General features: G+C 37.6%; 1 protein-coding gene across 1 annotated transcript; it reads right to left on the reverse strand.

Annotated features, from left to right (window-relative positions):
* Positions 1 to 10,803: 10,803 nt before the first annotated feature.
* On the reverse strand, positions 10,804 to 16,205 carry LOC114266119 (uncharacterized protein At1g24485). Its single transcript, XM_028207010.2, has 9 exons — positions 15,779 to 16,205; positions 15,178 to 15,700; positions 13,618 to 14,099; positions 12,572 to 12,704; positions 12,401 to 12,469; positions 12,232 to 12,303; positions 12,049 to 12,120; positions 11,699 to 11,952; positions 10,804 to 11,201 (listed from the first exon to the last, which is right to left on the reverse strand). Exons 1-9 carry the CDS (start codon positions 15,960 to 15,962, stop codon positions 10,993 to 10,995), a joined length of 1,998 nt encoding a protein of 665 aa, XP_028062811.2. The 5' UTR covers positions 15,963 to 16,205; the 3' UTR covers positions 10,804 to 10,992.
* Positions 16,206 to 17,358: the final 1,153 nt, after the last annotated feature.

The raw sequence follows: 17,358 nt of genomic DNA on the forward strand, positions 1-17,358 counted from the left end.
TTTCATGGCAAAAGGTTACATGCATGTCCATCTTTTGGTCATACTCCATGAATTCATCATGTTCTTGAAGAAATGAGCCCATTTGAACAAGCTTTGAAGGTTGAATTTGGTTTGAATCCATGCATGTTTGCATGTTCTTCATATTTTTGAAAATGGGTTTGAATGTGGTTTTAATTGACTCCCCTTGGGGCTTGAATTCATAAATTGAGCTTTGAAACTTGTTATACATTGAATTTAGTGATGTTTTCCAGAATTTGGGCCCAAGAGGTCGAGTTTGGAGTGGTAGAATGCTTGGTTCGAGCTTGGGAGGCAGATCTGGAAATTCCAGATTTGGCTTCCTCGCTCGAGCGAAGGATTCCCCGCTCGAGCGAGCACCTTTGTCCAGGGCTCCGCTCGAGCGACCATCGAGCGACCATCGCGCGTAAAATCTCAGCATCCAGTATTTTTACTGTTTTGCAGACCGCTCGAGCGAAGGATTACTCGCTCGAGCGAAGCCTTTGATTTTGGACTTACGCTCGAGCGGAGAAAGTCTCGCTCGAGCGAAGCTCCTGTTTTCAGCAAACTTTGCAAAATGTTTTCTAAGTGTATTTTTGCATCCTCATCCCATCCTAGGCATTCTTAGGCCTAGTTTAAGACATTTAGATGAGGATATCGTTGTAGAACACACCAAGGCAAATTAGGGATTAAGTTATGAGATTTCCCAACTGTGTAGCTTAGTGTGTTCAATCTGTTAACTGTGTAGGGTTGGCAACTGGGGAGACACGCTCTAGCATACTGTAGCCCAGAACTCTGTGAGTAACAATTGTGTAAAGATATGTTCAACTGATATCTTTTGAATACTGAACTGAACTGTTTACTGAACTGGTATTACTGAATGAATGTATGTCCTTTATTTCTGAACTGTACTGTGGCATCCTTAGTACCTACTGTTTACTGTTACTGTTACAGAGATCTCTGTCGGTTCCCTCGTGGAACCACTACTGTTTACTGACTGATGGCCATCATTACTGTTCGGTCTTTTAAGACCTACTGTTACTGTTATGCTAATGGATGTACCACATATGACTGTTTACTGTACTGAACAACTGAAATACTAATTGAATTGAACTGTTTTCATTACTGTAAGGACATTCATTCTAAACCTCTTTACGCATTATGTTATTCACTGGGCTTTAGCTCACTGTTTATATATATATGTAGGTGCTCAGCCACCAGATCGGAGCTAGGAGCGTGGGTTAGACTCCAGTTTTGTCAAGCCAGCCTATTTGCCTCACTGCGAGGTTCCGAGCCTACCTGTTAAGGCTTAGGGGTCTTTTACAATTCCCCCTTCTGTACTGTTTTACTGTTCTGTATAGACCGAGTGTTACTGTACTGTTATCAAGGGATTAGGTCCCTGTACCGTGTGACTGTAAATTTTGTATAGACTGTACTGTTTGTATATGTATGAATGCATGAAAAATCTTTTTGGCATACAGACTGTCACAGCTCAATGGACACTATTTATTTACTGTATTGGCTTCCGCCAGGCCCTGTACTCTGTTTTACTGTATTACTGTTCTGCAGGCCTTCGGTAATCTCGGATTACTGGCCGGTTACGGTGCTAAACCCATAGGGCCGGGTTTGGGTCGTGACAGAGTGGTATCAGAGCGATACTTACCACGAGTTATACCGCACACACGTGTCCAAATGAGCTATAGGGTGTCCTAGAAAAGTTATTAGGGCATCTCATAAGCATGATAAGTGTGTGGTTATGTTATGACTGAATACATACTAATGTGGTAAACTATTAAACAAATGACTGCTTATGTTTAAAAACTGTTATAACTGCTTATAGTGAAATGGACAATGCAAATGAACCTGAGTCCTCATCTACTGAGGCAAGAATGGAAAGAATGGAAAGAATGATGGAACTGATAACTGCTAGACTTGAACAACAACAGAACCAACCGCCCCCACCTCCTCCTCCTCCTCCGGTACAGCCGGAGCCTAATGTGAATGTGAATGATGGGGATATTATTGTTCTCACCCATAAATTCAGCAAGATGAAACCGCCATCCTTTCAGGGAGGATTGGAACCGCTAAAGGCTGAAGCTTGGGTGCTTGAGACAGAAAAACTATTTGAAGTGTTTCCGTGCTCAGAAGCGAACAAAGTATTGTTAGCTACCTTCACCCTACAAGAAGAGGCTAGAAGGTGGTGGATGTTGATCCGTGATACAAATACTGTTATGACTTGGGCTCAGTTCAAGGAATCCTTCTTTGAAAAGTACTTCCCTCAGTGTGTTAGGGATAGAAAAGTGACTGAATTTGAACAGCTGAAGCAGGGCACAATGACTGTTGCGGAATACGAGACGAAATTCACCGAGCTTGCTAGATATGCACCGCATATGGCGGATACTGAATATAAGAAGGCCAGAAAATTTGAAGGTGGCCTTAATGTGGCAATACTTGATCGGATAAATGTTTTGAAACTACCGACTTTTGTGGGTGTTCTCGACCGGGCATTAATGGCCGAGTCGAACATTGCAGCGGTGAAGCAATCTGAAACACCAACAACTGAATGGCATGGTAAAAGGCAGGGTTTCAAATTCAAGAAAGGCAAGCACAACCCAGCCAACAAGAAGCAGAATACGGGGTTGACAACTAGCCCCAGCCAAGGGAGTGGTTTCATACCACCCTGTCCTGAGTGTGGCAAGAAGCACAAGGGGGTCTGCTACAGAATATCTGGAGCTTGTTACAGGTGTGGCAAGGTGGGCCACATGGTTAAAGACTGCCCCTCTGCTCCACAAGCTAGTAGTAAAGCTGCACCAAGCGCAGCAGCATCAACTGTAGCACCAAAGCCTAACCCTAGAGCTACCGGGAAAGAGCCTGTGAGGCAAGGCCGAGTGTTCGCACTAGTACCGGGAGACGTGCAAAATACCGAGACCGTTGTGTCAGGTATTCTCTCTATTTGTGCACAAAATGCATATGTATTAATTGATTCGGGGTCTACGCATTCTTATGTATCGCATGCTTTCTCACGGAAATTGAATAGACCTTTAGAACCCATGAACTATCTGCTAGCCGTATCATCACCCGTAGGGGGATCCATGACATGTGCTTATATGTACCCCGCATGTGAAATTATTGTAGAGGATATGCATCTGTTTATTGATTTACTGCCATTGAACATTGATCATTTTGATGTAATATTGGGGATGGATTGGTTACAAAAATATCATGCCACTATTGACTGTGTGACCAAGCAAGTTGTTTTCCGTCCACCTGGTTTGCCTGAATTTGTGTTTAATGGGGTTGGAGTAGTACCTCCCCCGTATCTGATTTCATCTGTGAAGGCTGTTAAACTGATTAGAAAGGGCTGTAAAGGATATCTGTGTTCTGTACTGACTGTGTCTACTGATGATAGTGTTAAAACTGATGTGAATTGTATTCCTATAGTCAGAGAATTTCCAGATGTTTTTCCAGATAATCTTCCAGGAGATTTGACTGACAGGGAGATTGAATTTACTGTTGATGTGATTCCCGGAACACAACCAGTTTCTAAAGCCCCTTACCGAATGGCTCCAACTGAACTGAAAGAACTGAAAGAACTGAAAGTGCAACTGCAAGAACTGTTAGACAAAAAGTTCATCAGACCCAGTACCTCACCATGGGGTGCACCAGTTTTGTTTGTAAAGAAGAAAGATGGCTCGTTGAGGTTGTGTATAGACTACCGTGAACTGAACAAGGTAACTGTGAAAAATAAATATCCTTTGCCACGTATTGATGACTTATTTGATCAGTTACAGGGTGCACAAGTGTTTTCCAAGATTGATCTCAGATCAGGATACCATCAACTGAAGGTTAAACCGGAAGACATTGATAAAACTGCTTTTAGAACAAGGTATGGACACTACGAATTTTTGGTTATGCCTTTTGGAGTCACGAATGCCCCTGCTGCCTTTATGGACCTTATGAACAGAATTTTTAAACCATACCTTGATGACTTTATTGTTGTATTTATTGATGACATATTCATTTACTCCAAGAGTATAGAAGAACATGAACAGCATCTGAGACTTGCCCTGCAAACCTTAAGAGAACAGAAACTGTATGCTAAACTGTCTAAATGTGAATTTTGGCTTGACCATGTTATGTTTTTGGGGCATGTTGTTAGCAAAAATGGAATTTCTGTTGATCCGCAGAAAATTGAAGCTGTAGTGAACTAGCCTAGACCAACAAATGTGACTGAAGTCCGAAGCTTTTTGGGATTGGCTGGATATTACAGAAGATTTGTCAAAGATTTCTCCAAAATTGCCCTACCACTGACGCAGTTAACACAAAAGGGGACATCATTTGACTGGACTGACCAAAGGGAATCTGCCTTCCAGGAGTTGAAAACTCGATTAGTGACTGCACCAGTTCTTACCTTACCTTCAGGTACGGATGGTTATACTGTATTTAGTGATGCTTCTCATAAGGGTCTGGGGTGTGTTTTAATGCAGAATGGGAGAGTTATTGCTTATGCTTCCCGACAACTGAGACCACATGAAAAGAACTACCCGACCCATGATCTGGAACTTGCTGCAGTAGTATTTGCACTGAAAATCTGGCGTCACTATCTGTACGGGGTGACATGTGAAGTATACACCGACCACAAGAGTTTAAAGTATTTCTTCACACAGAAAGAACTGAACATGAGACAGCGGAGATGGCTAGAACTGATTAAAGATTATGACCTACAGATACTGTACCATCCGGGAAAAGCCAATACCGTTGCCGATGCATTGAGCCGGAAATCGATTGGAAATCTAGCATGTTTGCTTACAGGACAGAAAGAGTTGCTTTGTGACCTTGAAAAATCTGAAATTGAAATTGTTTTACGAGAACAAGGTGGAACCTTAGCCACTATTTCTGCTCAACCGGCACTGATTGAAGAGATTAAAGAGAAACAGCAACTGAATGATTTCTTAAAGAAGATCATCGAGGAAAGAGAATCCAAACAGAGACCGGGATTCAAATTCGAGAATAATGTACTGAAATTTCAAGAAAGACTGTGTGTACCAAATGATACTGAACTGAAAAGAAGAGTTCTGCAAGAGGGCCACAACTCAAGATTTTCTATCCACCCGGGGAATACGAAAATGTACCTAGATCTGAAACAGAATTTCTGGTGGCCGGGAATGAAGAAAGAAATTGCTGATTTTGTATCCAAATGTCTTCATTGCCAACAGGTCAAAGCTGAACATCAACGACCTGCCGGGCTATTGCAACCCCTACCCATACCAGAGTGGAAATGGGAGCATATCACGATGGATTTTATCGTTGGGTTGCCTCGCTCCAGAAAAGGTATGGATTCGATTTGGGTTATTGTTGATAGACTAACCAAATCTGCTCACTTCTTACCTGTCAAGACAATCTATAATGCGGACAAATTGGCCGTTATCTATATTGATGAGATTGTAAGACTGCATGGAGTGCCTGTGTCTATTGTTTCTGACAGGGATTCGAAGTTTACATCGAGGTTTTGGCAAAGCCTACAAACTGCACTGGGTACTGAACTGAGACTGAGTAGTGCCTATCATCCTCAGACAGATGGCCAATCAGAAAGGACCATCCAAACTCTGGAGGATTTATTGAGAATGTGTGTCCTTGATTTTCAGGGAAACTGGGAAAGTCACTTGCCCTTAGCTGAATTCGCCTACAACAACAGCTACCATTCGAGTATTGGTATGGCGCCTTTTGAGGCATTGTATGGCAGAAAATGTAGATCTCCAATTTGCTGGGCAGAAGTTGGAGATGGGCCTTTGCTTGGGCCCGAGATTGTGTATGAAACAACTGAAAAAGTGAAACTGATACAGCAAAGATTGAAAACTGCACAGAGTAGACAGAAAAGTTATGCAGATGTCAGAAGACGGGACAAAGAGTATGAAGTGGGTGATCACGTTTTTGTGAAAGTAACACCAATGAAAGGCCAGACTCGTTTTGGAGTCAAGGGCAAGTTAGCACCGAGATACGTCGGACCATATGAGATCATTGAGAAAATCAATCCGGTGGCGTATCAAGTTGCGCTTCCTCCTGAAATGGAGCATATGCATAACGTCTTCCACATTTCTATGTTAAGAGATTACCTCCGGGATCCCTTCCATGTGATTGAGCCTACTCGGATAGTGTTGAGTGATGACTACACTTACGAGGAACGGCCTATACAGATTGTAAACCGACGGATCAAGAAACTGAGGAACAAAGAGATCCCGCTAGTAAAAGTTGACTGGCAGAACCACGGTGGCGTGTATGCCACTTGGGAAAGGGAAGATGACATGGCTAAAAGATATCCTGAACTGTTTCCACTGAATCCTGTTTTCTTCCAGAATGAAGGTAACTCGAGTTTAGAGGACTAAACTCTTTATAAGGAGGGGAGACTGTAATAACCCCCATACTGTTTACTGATTAATGACTGCTTGATTACTGATAATCACCGATTACTGTTAAACGAAACGGATAATGACTGATAACTGACTGATAATTGAACTGAGTAAAGTACTGAACTGACTGACTGAAATTGGAAAAACGAATTGACTGAGTACATGTTAGTTAATTGCATTTTATCTGTTGACAGTATGATTATCTGTTCATGTTCATATGTTTAAACTGCTAATTGAAGGCCTTATCGGCGGCCGAATCCGAAACCGATTAGTGTTCTATGACCCTCATAATTTAGGTGATTTTATAGTACAATTATCTGAAAATTGATTAGGTATGATTAAATTAGATTAAATAAGCTAATTAAAGAGTCGGACTTAATTACCGAATTGCCACCCTTAGTGGTCCACTCAAATACACACACTTGAGCCTTGTATACACTTCAATCAGAGCATTTCATCAGCTCATTTCTTGAGCTTAACCGACCAAGAGAGGGAAAGGGAGAGGAATTGAGTTCTACCTTGTGAATTGCTTGGAAATTGAAGGAATTGGAACATAGGTTGCAAATTTAGCTTCCTCACCTTGTAACTAAAGCTCTAGGTAAGGAATTCAACCCCTCTTTGTTGTGTTTAAGCTCATTCATGTAAGATTCTTGAGCCTCTAGTGATTCAAGTCTAGAATTGGTTCATTGTTGTTGATTTAGAACTCATTTCATGCATGCATGTTTGTAATGTAGATGTTTGAGTTGTTTTCATGGCAAAAGGTTACATGCATGTCCATCTTTTGGTCATACTCCATGAATTCATCATGTTCTTGAAGAAATGAGCCCATTTGAACAAGCTTTGAAGGTTGAATTTGGTTTGAATCCATGCATGTTTGCATGTTCTTCATATTTTTGAAAATGGGTTTGAATGTGGTTTTAATTGACTCCCCTTGGGGCTTGAATTCATAAATTGAGCTTTGAAACTTGTTATACATTGAATTTAGTGATGTTTTCCAGAATTTGGGCCCAAGAGGTCGAGTTTGGAGTGGTAGAATGCTTGGTTCGAGCTTGGGAGGCAGATCTGGAAATTCCAGATTTGGCTTCCTCGCTCGAGCGAAGGATTCCCCGCTCGAGCGAGCACCTTTGTCCAGGGCTCCGCTCGAGCGACCATCGAGCGACCATCGCGCGTAAAATCTCAGCATCCAGTATTTTTACTGTTTTGCAGACCGCTCGAGCGAAGGATTACTCGCTCGAGCGAAGCCTTTGATTTTGGACTTACGCTCGAGCGGAGAAAGTCTCGCTCGAGCGAAGCTCCTGTTTTCAGCAAACTTTGCAAAATGTTTTCTAAGTGTATTTTTGCATCCTCATCCCATCCTAGGCATTCTTAGGCCTAGTTTAAGACATTTAGATGAGGATATCGTTGTAGAACACACCAAGGCAAATTAGGGATTAAGTTATGAGATTTCCCAACTGTGTAGCTTAGTGTGTTCAATCTGTTAACTGTGTAGGGTTGGCAACTGGGGAGACACGCTCTAGCATACTGTAGCCCAGAACTCTGTGAGTAACAATTGTGTAAAGATATGTTCAACTGATATCTTTTGAATACTGAACTGAACTATTTACTGAACTGGTATTACTGAATGAATGTATGTCCTTTATTTCTGAACTGTACTGTGGCATCCTTAGTACCTACTGTTTACTGTTACTGTTACAGAGATCTCTGTCGGTTCCCTCGTGGAACCACTACTGTTTACTGACTGATGGCCATCATTACTGTTCGGTCTTTTAAGACCTACTATTACTGTTATGCTAATGGATGTACCACATATGACTGTTTACTGTACTGAACAACTGAAATACTAATTGAATTGAACTGTTTTCATTACTGTAAGGACATTCATTCTAAACCTCTTTACGCATTATGTTATTCACTGGGCTTTAGCTCACTGTTTATATATATATGTAGGTGCTCAGCCACCAGATCGGAGCTAGGAGCGTGGGTTAGACTCCAGTTTTGTCAAGCCAGCCTATTTGCCTCACTGCGAGGTTCCGAGCCTACCTGTTAAGGCTTAGGGGTCTTTTACAATTCCCCCTTCTGTACTGTTTTACTGTTCTGTATAGACCGAGTGTTACTGTACTGTTATCAAGGGATTAGGTCCCTGTACCGTGTGACTGTAAATTTTGTATAGACTGTACTGTTTGTATATGTATGAATGCATGAAAAATCTTTTTGGCATACAGACTGTCACAGCTCAATGGACACTATTTATTTACTGTATTGGCTTCCGCCAGGCCCTGTACTCTGTTTTACTGTATTACTGTTCTGCAGGCCTTCGGTAATCTCGGATTACTGGCCGGTTACGGTGCTAAACCCATAGGGCCGGGTTTGGGTCGTGACAGTGGTGTGGTGTGGTGTGCCAGTATATTTGTATTATGTATAGAAAGGGTACTTGTAAGCAAGGAACGAGGATCCTCTCCTTGCAGCTCCCATTCTTGCGTCCGTTCTTGCAGGCCTTCGAGTCTACTTTTAGGCCCAATTTTGATAATCCGAACTGTTCATATTTTATGATTTATTCAGTATATCATACCTGTAAAAAATCAAGTTGATCGGATATCAGAAAGCATGTGTTCGAAAAACTGTTTATTAAATTCTTTAAAAAATAGTTTTTAGTTCAATTTTTCGAACACATGCTTTTTGATATCCGATCAACTTGATTTTTTACAGGTATGATATACTGAATAAATTATAAAATATGAACGGCTCGAATTATTAAAATTGGGCCTAAAAGTAGACCCGAAGGCCTGCAAGGATGGACGCAAAGACGGACCTGCAAGGAGAGGCTCTTGACTCGTAAGCAAGACTCCACCCAAGAAAAAGAAAAAAATTTGAAAAGTCAGCACATGACCCCTCGGCCTAATGTCCCTCCAACATTGGAGTTACGTTTTATTATTAATTGGTGATATTATATGTGAATAATGATATAATATCAATATTATATAAAAAATTTATTCAAATTTTATAAAAATTTAATTTATCTTATTATTATATAATTTATTTTAAGACTTAAATAAATGACTTTTTTATATTGTTCATGATACACAAGTTACACATAATACTTTCTTTTCAATTTTACTCAAAATTTATTATAAAATTTTATGTGAAATACTTTTGTAATAATTTATTTAATTCTTTGTACTTAATATTAATTCAAAAATTGTCATTATCTTCTTATTATTGGTTAGGGAAAAAAAAATTAGAATTTCCGTTTGGCAAGAGCTAAACGGGGCTTTTTTGGCTATTTTAGTCACAAAAGACAAAATAGGCTATTTTAGCCACAAAAAACAAAACATCACATCCAATCCATAATCATTACATTCTACTCTCACAAAAAAAGTCAAAAAAGCCAAAAAGCCAAAAAGCCAAAAAGCCCTTCCCAAATCAAACTTTTTAGCCCAGGCTAAAATAGCCAAAAAAGCTAAAAAGCCAAAAAGCCAACTCACTTCCCAAACGGAGGCTAAGTGTAGTTCTGATTTAGTTACTGGATGCTAGTTGTTTTGAAAATACCTCAACTTGTTAATCAATTTGCAGCTAACCATCGGACTTCTCCACCGAAAGGCATAACAGAATATGGAAGCTGAGACAACTGCCAAACTACCAAAACAGAACTTCAGTCCTCATTCCATACAGCTCGGAAACCACCACAGAAAACGGGCCTCCCCCTCTTGTAGTCGGAGACGCCATCGCTCCCCCAAACACCACCGATTCCTTTTCAATGTTGGTCGAGCTTCCACCGCGGATCACACCAGCCTATGGAGGTCTTTACAATGTCGATGGAGTTGTCGAGCAGTGAAAGTTCCTCTTGCGATCGTCTTATGGTGTTTGCTCTTCTTCAAGCCATTTGTGCTCGTGTTTTGTTTGGATGACTGCCCCCGGTTCGCGCAGCAGGGAGAATAACATAATGCTATGTACCCAGAAAAGATATTGAAGAAAATACTCTGAATTTGAAATATATGAATCAGATTTTTATGTTTAATTCTGCACCTTATATTTAGATTCTGAATACTTTTCTGATTACATAATATTTTTCAAAAAATAATTTGTTTTGTCAATCTACGCAAGACTACGAAGGGATCATAGCCCTCCACTCGTATAATTTTGAGAGACTAAAAGGCTTATGCTGTTGTTGTTGTTGTTGTTGTTTGATTTGGGCAAAAAATTATGTTGTTTGTAACAATCAAATTTTAAATTTTTATTTTTATTTAAGTGAATCATTTTCCTTAAATTCTTTGAAGAAATAATATTTTCATTAATTAGCAGAACAGAACCCAATATTAAAAAGGAAATCATAAAGCTCAAAGGTCTATGCATGCTGTGCAAACACTGCTAAAATTGGGAACAAAAAGTAAAGAAACAAAATAAATTTGGGATAAGAAAAACCACACTATAATTGATTAAAAAATGCTGGAAAAGATCCAAGTTTATACAACTTTCAATTTAATAACAAGCTAACATATTTTCTGAAACAAGTGACCACATTGTCTTCACAATATTTTCCAAATTGAGAGAGAGAGAGAGAGTTGGGGATCAAGTATTGCTCCAGAACAACCTCTCAAGTGTTTGTGCTATACTGTCCATTTTGTGGTGCCTGTTGATTCGTTTGATCACCAAGCTCCACATTAACTTGCTCATTTTCTTCCATGTTGGACTGAAAGTTGTTGATCACAGCTTGACCAATTTTACCCAACATCTGGATGTCGGCATTGTTCAGCGCTCCTTGTTGTGGTGAACCATTAGGCCTATTGGCTCCACCATTTTGCCCTGCACAAGAAAGCCATGGTTCAAGCATAATATTACATACATAAGTAATATTTATATAGATTTGAGGGGTTTTAATGCTAATTTCTTTTATAAATACTCAAAATTACATAGCCTAATTAAGTTTTTGTGCAGTTTGAGGGGGCCAACATACAACTATATAAAATTTTGATTCCTCTTATAAGTACTTAAACAGTAAGGGGCCAATCAAGACTTTGTGAAATTTGAGCTGCAGTCCCCCACCACCCCCTCTATCCACCACTGTTTTGCAGCCTCACAAGTCCAACCATCATACTACTAATACAAAAACAAATCGCAGAATGCGACACAGATCATTACATGTTCGTGAGTTCTATAATATGTGGAGCTCATAGGCACGTGGCCTATTATTACTTCTGTATTGGTAGTATTTTTGTATGGTTCATTTCTTTTATGTTGAAAAAACATAAATTAGCATGAGTTTAATATTGCATCTTTTTTTTCTTTTTTTTTTCCCTAACCTGCTCCAATTGAAGCCACAGCAGCAGTTTTTCTCTTATGGTGCAAGATAGCGCAAACACCAACAATAACCCAGAAAACAATGAAAATAGGAATCGTGACTCCAAGTATTATTGGTAGAATGCTGCTCTTCTTAGTACCACTACCAGAATCGGTAGTTGATGACGATGGAGTCTCATCCCCAGGTGAATTTGGAGATGTGTCGGTTGTCTGACATGACTTCCCAGATGCGCACAAGTTAGGATTGCCCGTCAGACTGCAATACACAAATAAAAATGGACAACATAGCATGAAATTTAAGCTTAGTTTCACTTACTAACATAGTACGAAAGTTGGGTATAGGATAGCTTACACTAATTTAATTTTGTTGTTATTCGATAGTGAAGTGGGTATGGATCCACTGAATTGATTATTAGCCAAGTTCCTGGAAAATAAGAAGATAAAAAGGTTAACTTTTTTATTGATTAAGACATCAAGAAATTATCTAAAAGAAAATTAGAGAGGAATGTCAAAGGGAATTTTAACAGATGCTCACAGTTCTTTTAGATTTGGTAGAGTGCCGAGGAAATTAGGAATAGGACCAGTTATACTGTTATTGTGCAGATCTCTGAAAAAAATAAAAAACTAATAACTTAATCTGATGAAGACATATAGATGCATTTATTTACTAATTAGAGTTTCAAATTTTCTATTATTAAACTCACATTGTCTCAAGAGCAGTCATGGAACTAAAATCAGGAAGTGTTCCTGACAAACCAAACCCATTGAGATACCTGTTTTTTTTTTTTTTTTTCACAAAGTAAATAAATCAATATATATAGAACATATCAAAAATTTCAATGTTTTATATGATGAGGATGGTGAAGTTGATTTACAGAGATGTAACACGAGGCACGGCATCACTGCTACAGTTGATCCAGTCCCATGAATATGGTGCTGGAAGACATGGGTCACCGCCCCATTCTTGTAGTACATCAAAATTCTTTTGCAGCGAACCTAATCCTCCCACTACAATTCAGCAAGAACCATGAAACAAAAAATAGAAACATTAATCAAGTAATCTGATCCAAATATTTGGAATTTTTGACACTAAATTACCAGTTTATGACTGGCTAGTTCTCAATATGAACCCCAAAAAGTAGCAGAACTAGATAACACAAAAATAAAACAGGCCAGATTAATATTAAATTCACCTTACACAAATTTGACTCGATGAACGAATTTAACTTAATAGAAATATAAATACCAACCTATTGTTTATATTTTCATTTTATTCTTTTTCTTATAGCATAATTGAAGCTTTTAATTCAAGTCATCTTTTGTGTTAAATCAAATAAATTTATTTCAATCATCATGTCATTCTTATCATATTCGAGTTAACACATTTTCAAGAGTTAATGTCAAAAAAACTTAAAAGTCTATAGCTCTAGCCTTACACGACTAAAGAGGTCATGTTACGCATTCAATTTTAGAAGACTTTCCAATCCTCCTTGTTGAAGACCTAAAAAAATTATGATTTATTTTTTTTAGAAAAAATAATCTTCTTGTCTAGTGATTGAAAAATAAAATACCTCAATGTCAAAGGTCTCCAATCATCCTATCCCGAAGCATAAATATTGAAAACACGTTTTGTCCAAAGGCTCATACTATATCTCTTTGTTGAAGGGCCCACTTAAAAACCCTAATGACAAAGGCTAACAAATTATTTCAATTATCTAAAGGTCCACAAAAGAAAGTTTTTTTTTATCATACATAAACCTTTGAATTTTTTTATCTTTAGTAGTTTAAAAATATTATATATAGAAAAATTAAGCCAATCCTAAATACTTAATACAAATAGCTAAACAAATCAGATTATTATTGAAACAATTCTGAAATAAACTAAAGACAACACTACACAATTGAGAGTTTAGAAACAAACCATCAATGCTATTAGTTCCATCGGTAAGAGGATCACTGATGTAAAACACTTCCATGGCATTGATGATAGGAGGAAGAGTAGAATCCGAGGTAGCAACCAAAGTAAACGTAGTATTCGACGAAGCAGTGAAGTTAGTGGCATACAACTCCGTCACAGTTTCATAAGGAGGAGTTATAGGTTGTGAGAAAGACTGGTTGTTTTTGTAAAGCCTAAACGATCTCTTCTGCGTTGTGGGGTCAAGTTGAGTCACTTCGGAGAAGTACAAGGTAATGTAGGTGAGAATTCCAACAGCTGGAAATGTAGCACCCAAGATTATGTATTCGGATGTGGCTGAGGTTGTGATTGCGTTTTGCACCGCTGCCAGTGGAGGATCGTCTTCTGCACCCGAAGTTGTGATCAATAGTGCATCACTTGCCACCGTGAGTAGTCCATTGCCGACTTGTCCTGTTTCCCAAATTCTATCATATGGATCATCTGAGAACCTGGTAAAATCCATCAAAATTAGTTAGAATACTTAGGTAATTAATTATGGCAAGTCTATGAACCACAAAAAGAAAATCAAAAATTGTCTCTAAATTTTATATCTATGTTGTTGATTTAATCTTTTCTATAAATTAATCTTCACCTTTGATTTTTTATTCTGAGTTATTTTTTGGTCTATTTTTCTGAATTTGTACACCTATTGAATTAATTAAGGATGGTGCACAAGCACTACTATCTCAAAACTTAGTTGACTTTGCCCTTGGCCAAGTATAGTTGACTTTACTTGGAAATTTAAATGAAGGTTTGCATTCATTTTCATACAATTACAACACATCTCAAAATCCTATCCATCGTTATAAGTTTAAAAAAATAAAAAAAATAAAAATAAAAATCATAATATTTTTTTAATTTAAATAAAAATTTATGAGAAATGTTATTTATTATAATTTTTTGCATAAAAAATTATTTAGAAAATAAATTTAAAGTTGGTAGAATGTAAGTTATGCTCAGAATAATTATAATCCATAGATATACTTTTTTTTTTAATATGTAACATTTTTGAAAATTTATTATTGTAGATTTATCATGAAATGATCATCTCCGTTTTTTCTCTATTGAATGAAGATGATTTGCATTCGAAAATTAATATTTGAATTGTATCATAGACAACCCATACGCAGATATTAAACTAGAGTATATGTTTAAAATGTATATGGATTTATATATCACAAAAGTAAAAAATTTACAAACAGAATTTAAAAAATAAAAATAAAAAACCTCATCCAAAAAGATATGGTTGTAACATTTTTGAAATTATAAATTATAATAATGATTATTTTGATATAAAATGATTACTCGTGAGTATGACTTTATGCAATCTATTTTTTCCAAATCTTCATCTAATAGAATGTTGTTAGGGTGGAAAAATGGTTGTTACTTTCAACTTAGCTTAATCAAGTTTTATGTTAAGATCAAGACTACCAGCTATAACATCACTTCTCAAAAATAAAAATAAAAATAGTATCTGGCTATAGCATGAAATACATACTAACATGAGTCCATAAACAGAAGGCATACCTTACAGCCGCAGGTGCACCATAAGCAGTCCTACTACTCAAGAACAAAGCAAAATTGGCATCAACATGGCTGTACATGTTTGAACCCAAGCTACGTACTTCAAGTGCAGACATAAATGGAAACTGGTTGGGCTTTGTTTGAGCCACACACACACTAATACTATCCCCTTTCACAACATAAGTCACTTCATAGTAAACCATCTGAGTGCTCGAAGTCACAATTGTTGCCCAATCATTCCCATCAAACTGAAGATCAAAGGTCGGTGGAGCCGATTTCTGATCATAGTTTCCATAGTAAAAGCTCGCTCGAACGAGGACTTGCCCTCCCTTGTCGGCCTTGATTATGTAACAGTTCTTCTTACGTGTCGTGAACACTCTCAGAGTGTCCATCACATGTGAGATTGAGTTGCTAGGAGGAACTGTTTGTGCCACACCATTTTGGATAATGTCATTGTCACCCATCCATACTATGGAATTTGGGTCAGTGTAGATGTCGGATGATCCACAATCAATGCTCGTGAACACTGCAGAATATTAAAAAAAGGCAATAAGTCTAAGAACACAGAAACTGATAGGGTTTCAGAATATTGCAAGGGACTTACCATCGGCGGAGACAGAGAGAGCCGAGAGAGCTGAGAGGAGGAGCAAGAAATGGATGGCCATGGTGGGTTGAAGAATGAGAGATGGAAAGAAGGGTTGAGAGGTGTTAAGGTTATTTATGAGGGATGATCTTGACTTGGTAATCTTGATTATTGCTAATGACAGAACATTAGTGGCAAGGTTCATGTGGTGGGGGGTGTTTGGTAGTCATAACACAATTCCTACTACTTGATAACTTGATTCCTAATTGAATGTGCGAGTTCGAGTGAGAATTGGGATTGAATCTATCAAAAGACTAAGTCAGGCTAACCGTAATACTAAATTACAGAAAAAATATTCAGAAAATTGCATATATAGAACTTGAAATTTATGGGTTAGAGATAGATTGTCTAGTCCATTAAGTCGGTAAAGTTTATTGTAAGTCCTATTACAATGATACAATCTATTCACATTATAAGTATTTATGTATAAATCATCTAAAAAAATAAATTAATCGGTTAACTACAATCAAAAGTTTTTTCTTTAAAAAATTGGGTTTGTATTTTAAAAACCATACTTACTATTTATTTTTATTTTTAAATATATATGAGAAAATGTTACTACAACTATTACATAAATTTAGTTTTTTTAATATACAATTCACGCATAAAAATTTATAAACTAAACAAATTGAAACATAAGAATAGAGCCCATAGTAGCACCACTGGCCCAATTGTCCAATCCACAAACTTGGATTGTCTCATTATAGATTACATATATTCATCTTGGATAGAGTTGACATCATATTAATTTAAAATTTACATTATATACCCAATTTTAAAAACAAATTAAAATAAAAAATTGAGTACACAGTGTTTTTGGCCAAACTAAAATCAAAATTCAAACAATTTAGCAAACAATTTAGCATGACTTTCTTGGTTTTCGAGCCAATGGACAAGTGACATATAAGAATGCTCCCCTAGCCTAGGGTTGAGTTTGCCTGATAATCCCTTTTTAATTTTTTTTATTTTTATTTGTAATTTATCTGGATTTGTTTTGTATTGTTGATATTGACTTCACTGCAAGTTGGTGGTAGAGTCAACGGAAGAAACGGGGAGAAGCGAAGGAAAATACAAGAGGCGTAATCCGGGTAGTCAAGATCTACGGCTGTAATTGCCATGATGAGTTGACTTTAGATGAGCTAAGTCTGTCAACGGCCAGAAATGATTGATATTCATAGACAGAGAAATTTAATTCCGTGATATTCTCTTCACATTGTTGATTAGTACGTTAAGCAGGTATAATAGTACTAGTTTTCTCTGATTTCTGACTACGTGCGCAAAAATGGCTAGCAAATGGTAAGCCACTCCTGTTAAAAAAAAAAAAACAAGTAGAGCTGCTCTAAAACAGCTCTATTGAAGTGGCATCCTATTTTTTAAAAAAAAAATTAAAAAATAAGTAAAAGACAAAATAAGAAGAAGAAAAAGACAAATTAATGCTCATTTAGAACTCCTCATTTAGAGGTCTAAATCATTTTTGAAAAAAAAAAAATGGTAAGCCACTCACTTCCAACGCTACATTGCATATCGTTTAGTATTTTTTT

This window comes from Camellia sinensis, chromosome 14, assembly GCF_055761805.1.
Source record: "Camellia sinensis isolate YWXY chromosome 14, ASM5576180v1, whole genome shotgun sequence".
NCBI classification, from domain to species: Eukaryota; Viridiplantae; Streptophyta; class Magnoliopsida; order Ericales; family Theaceae; genus Camellia; species Camellia sinensis.

Bases quoted from the DNA above. Each gene is read 5' to 3' on its own strand.
- LOC114266119 (XM_028207010.2), bottom strand. From the start codon at position 15,962: ATGAACCTTGCCACTAATGTTCTGTCATTAGCAATAATCAAGATTACC. The intron at 14,100-15,177 runs GTATGCCTTCTG...GGATTTTACCAG, and splicing joins GGTGCACCTGCGGCTGTAAG to GTTCTCAGATGATCCATATG. The intron at 11,953-12,048 runs GTAAGCTATCCT...TGTGTATTGCAG, and splicing joins AACAACAAAATTAAATTAGT to TCTGACGGGCAATCCTAACT.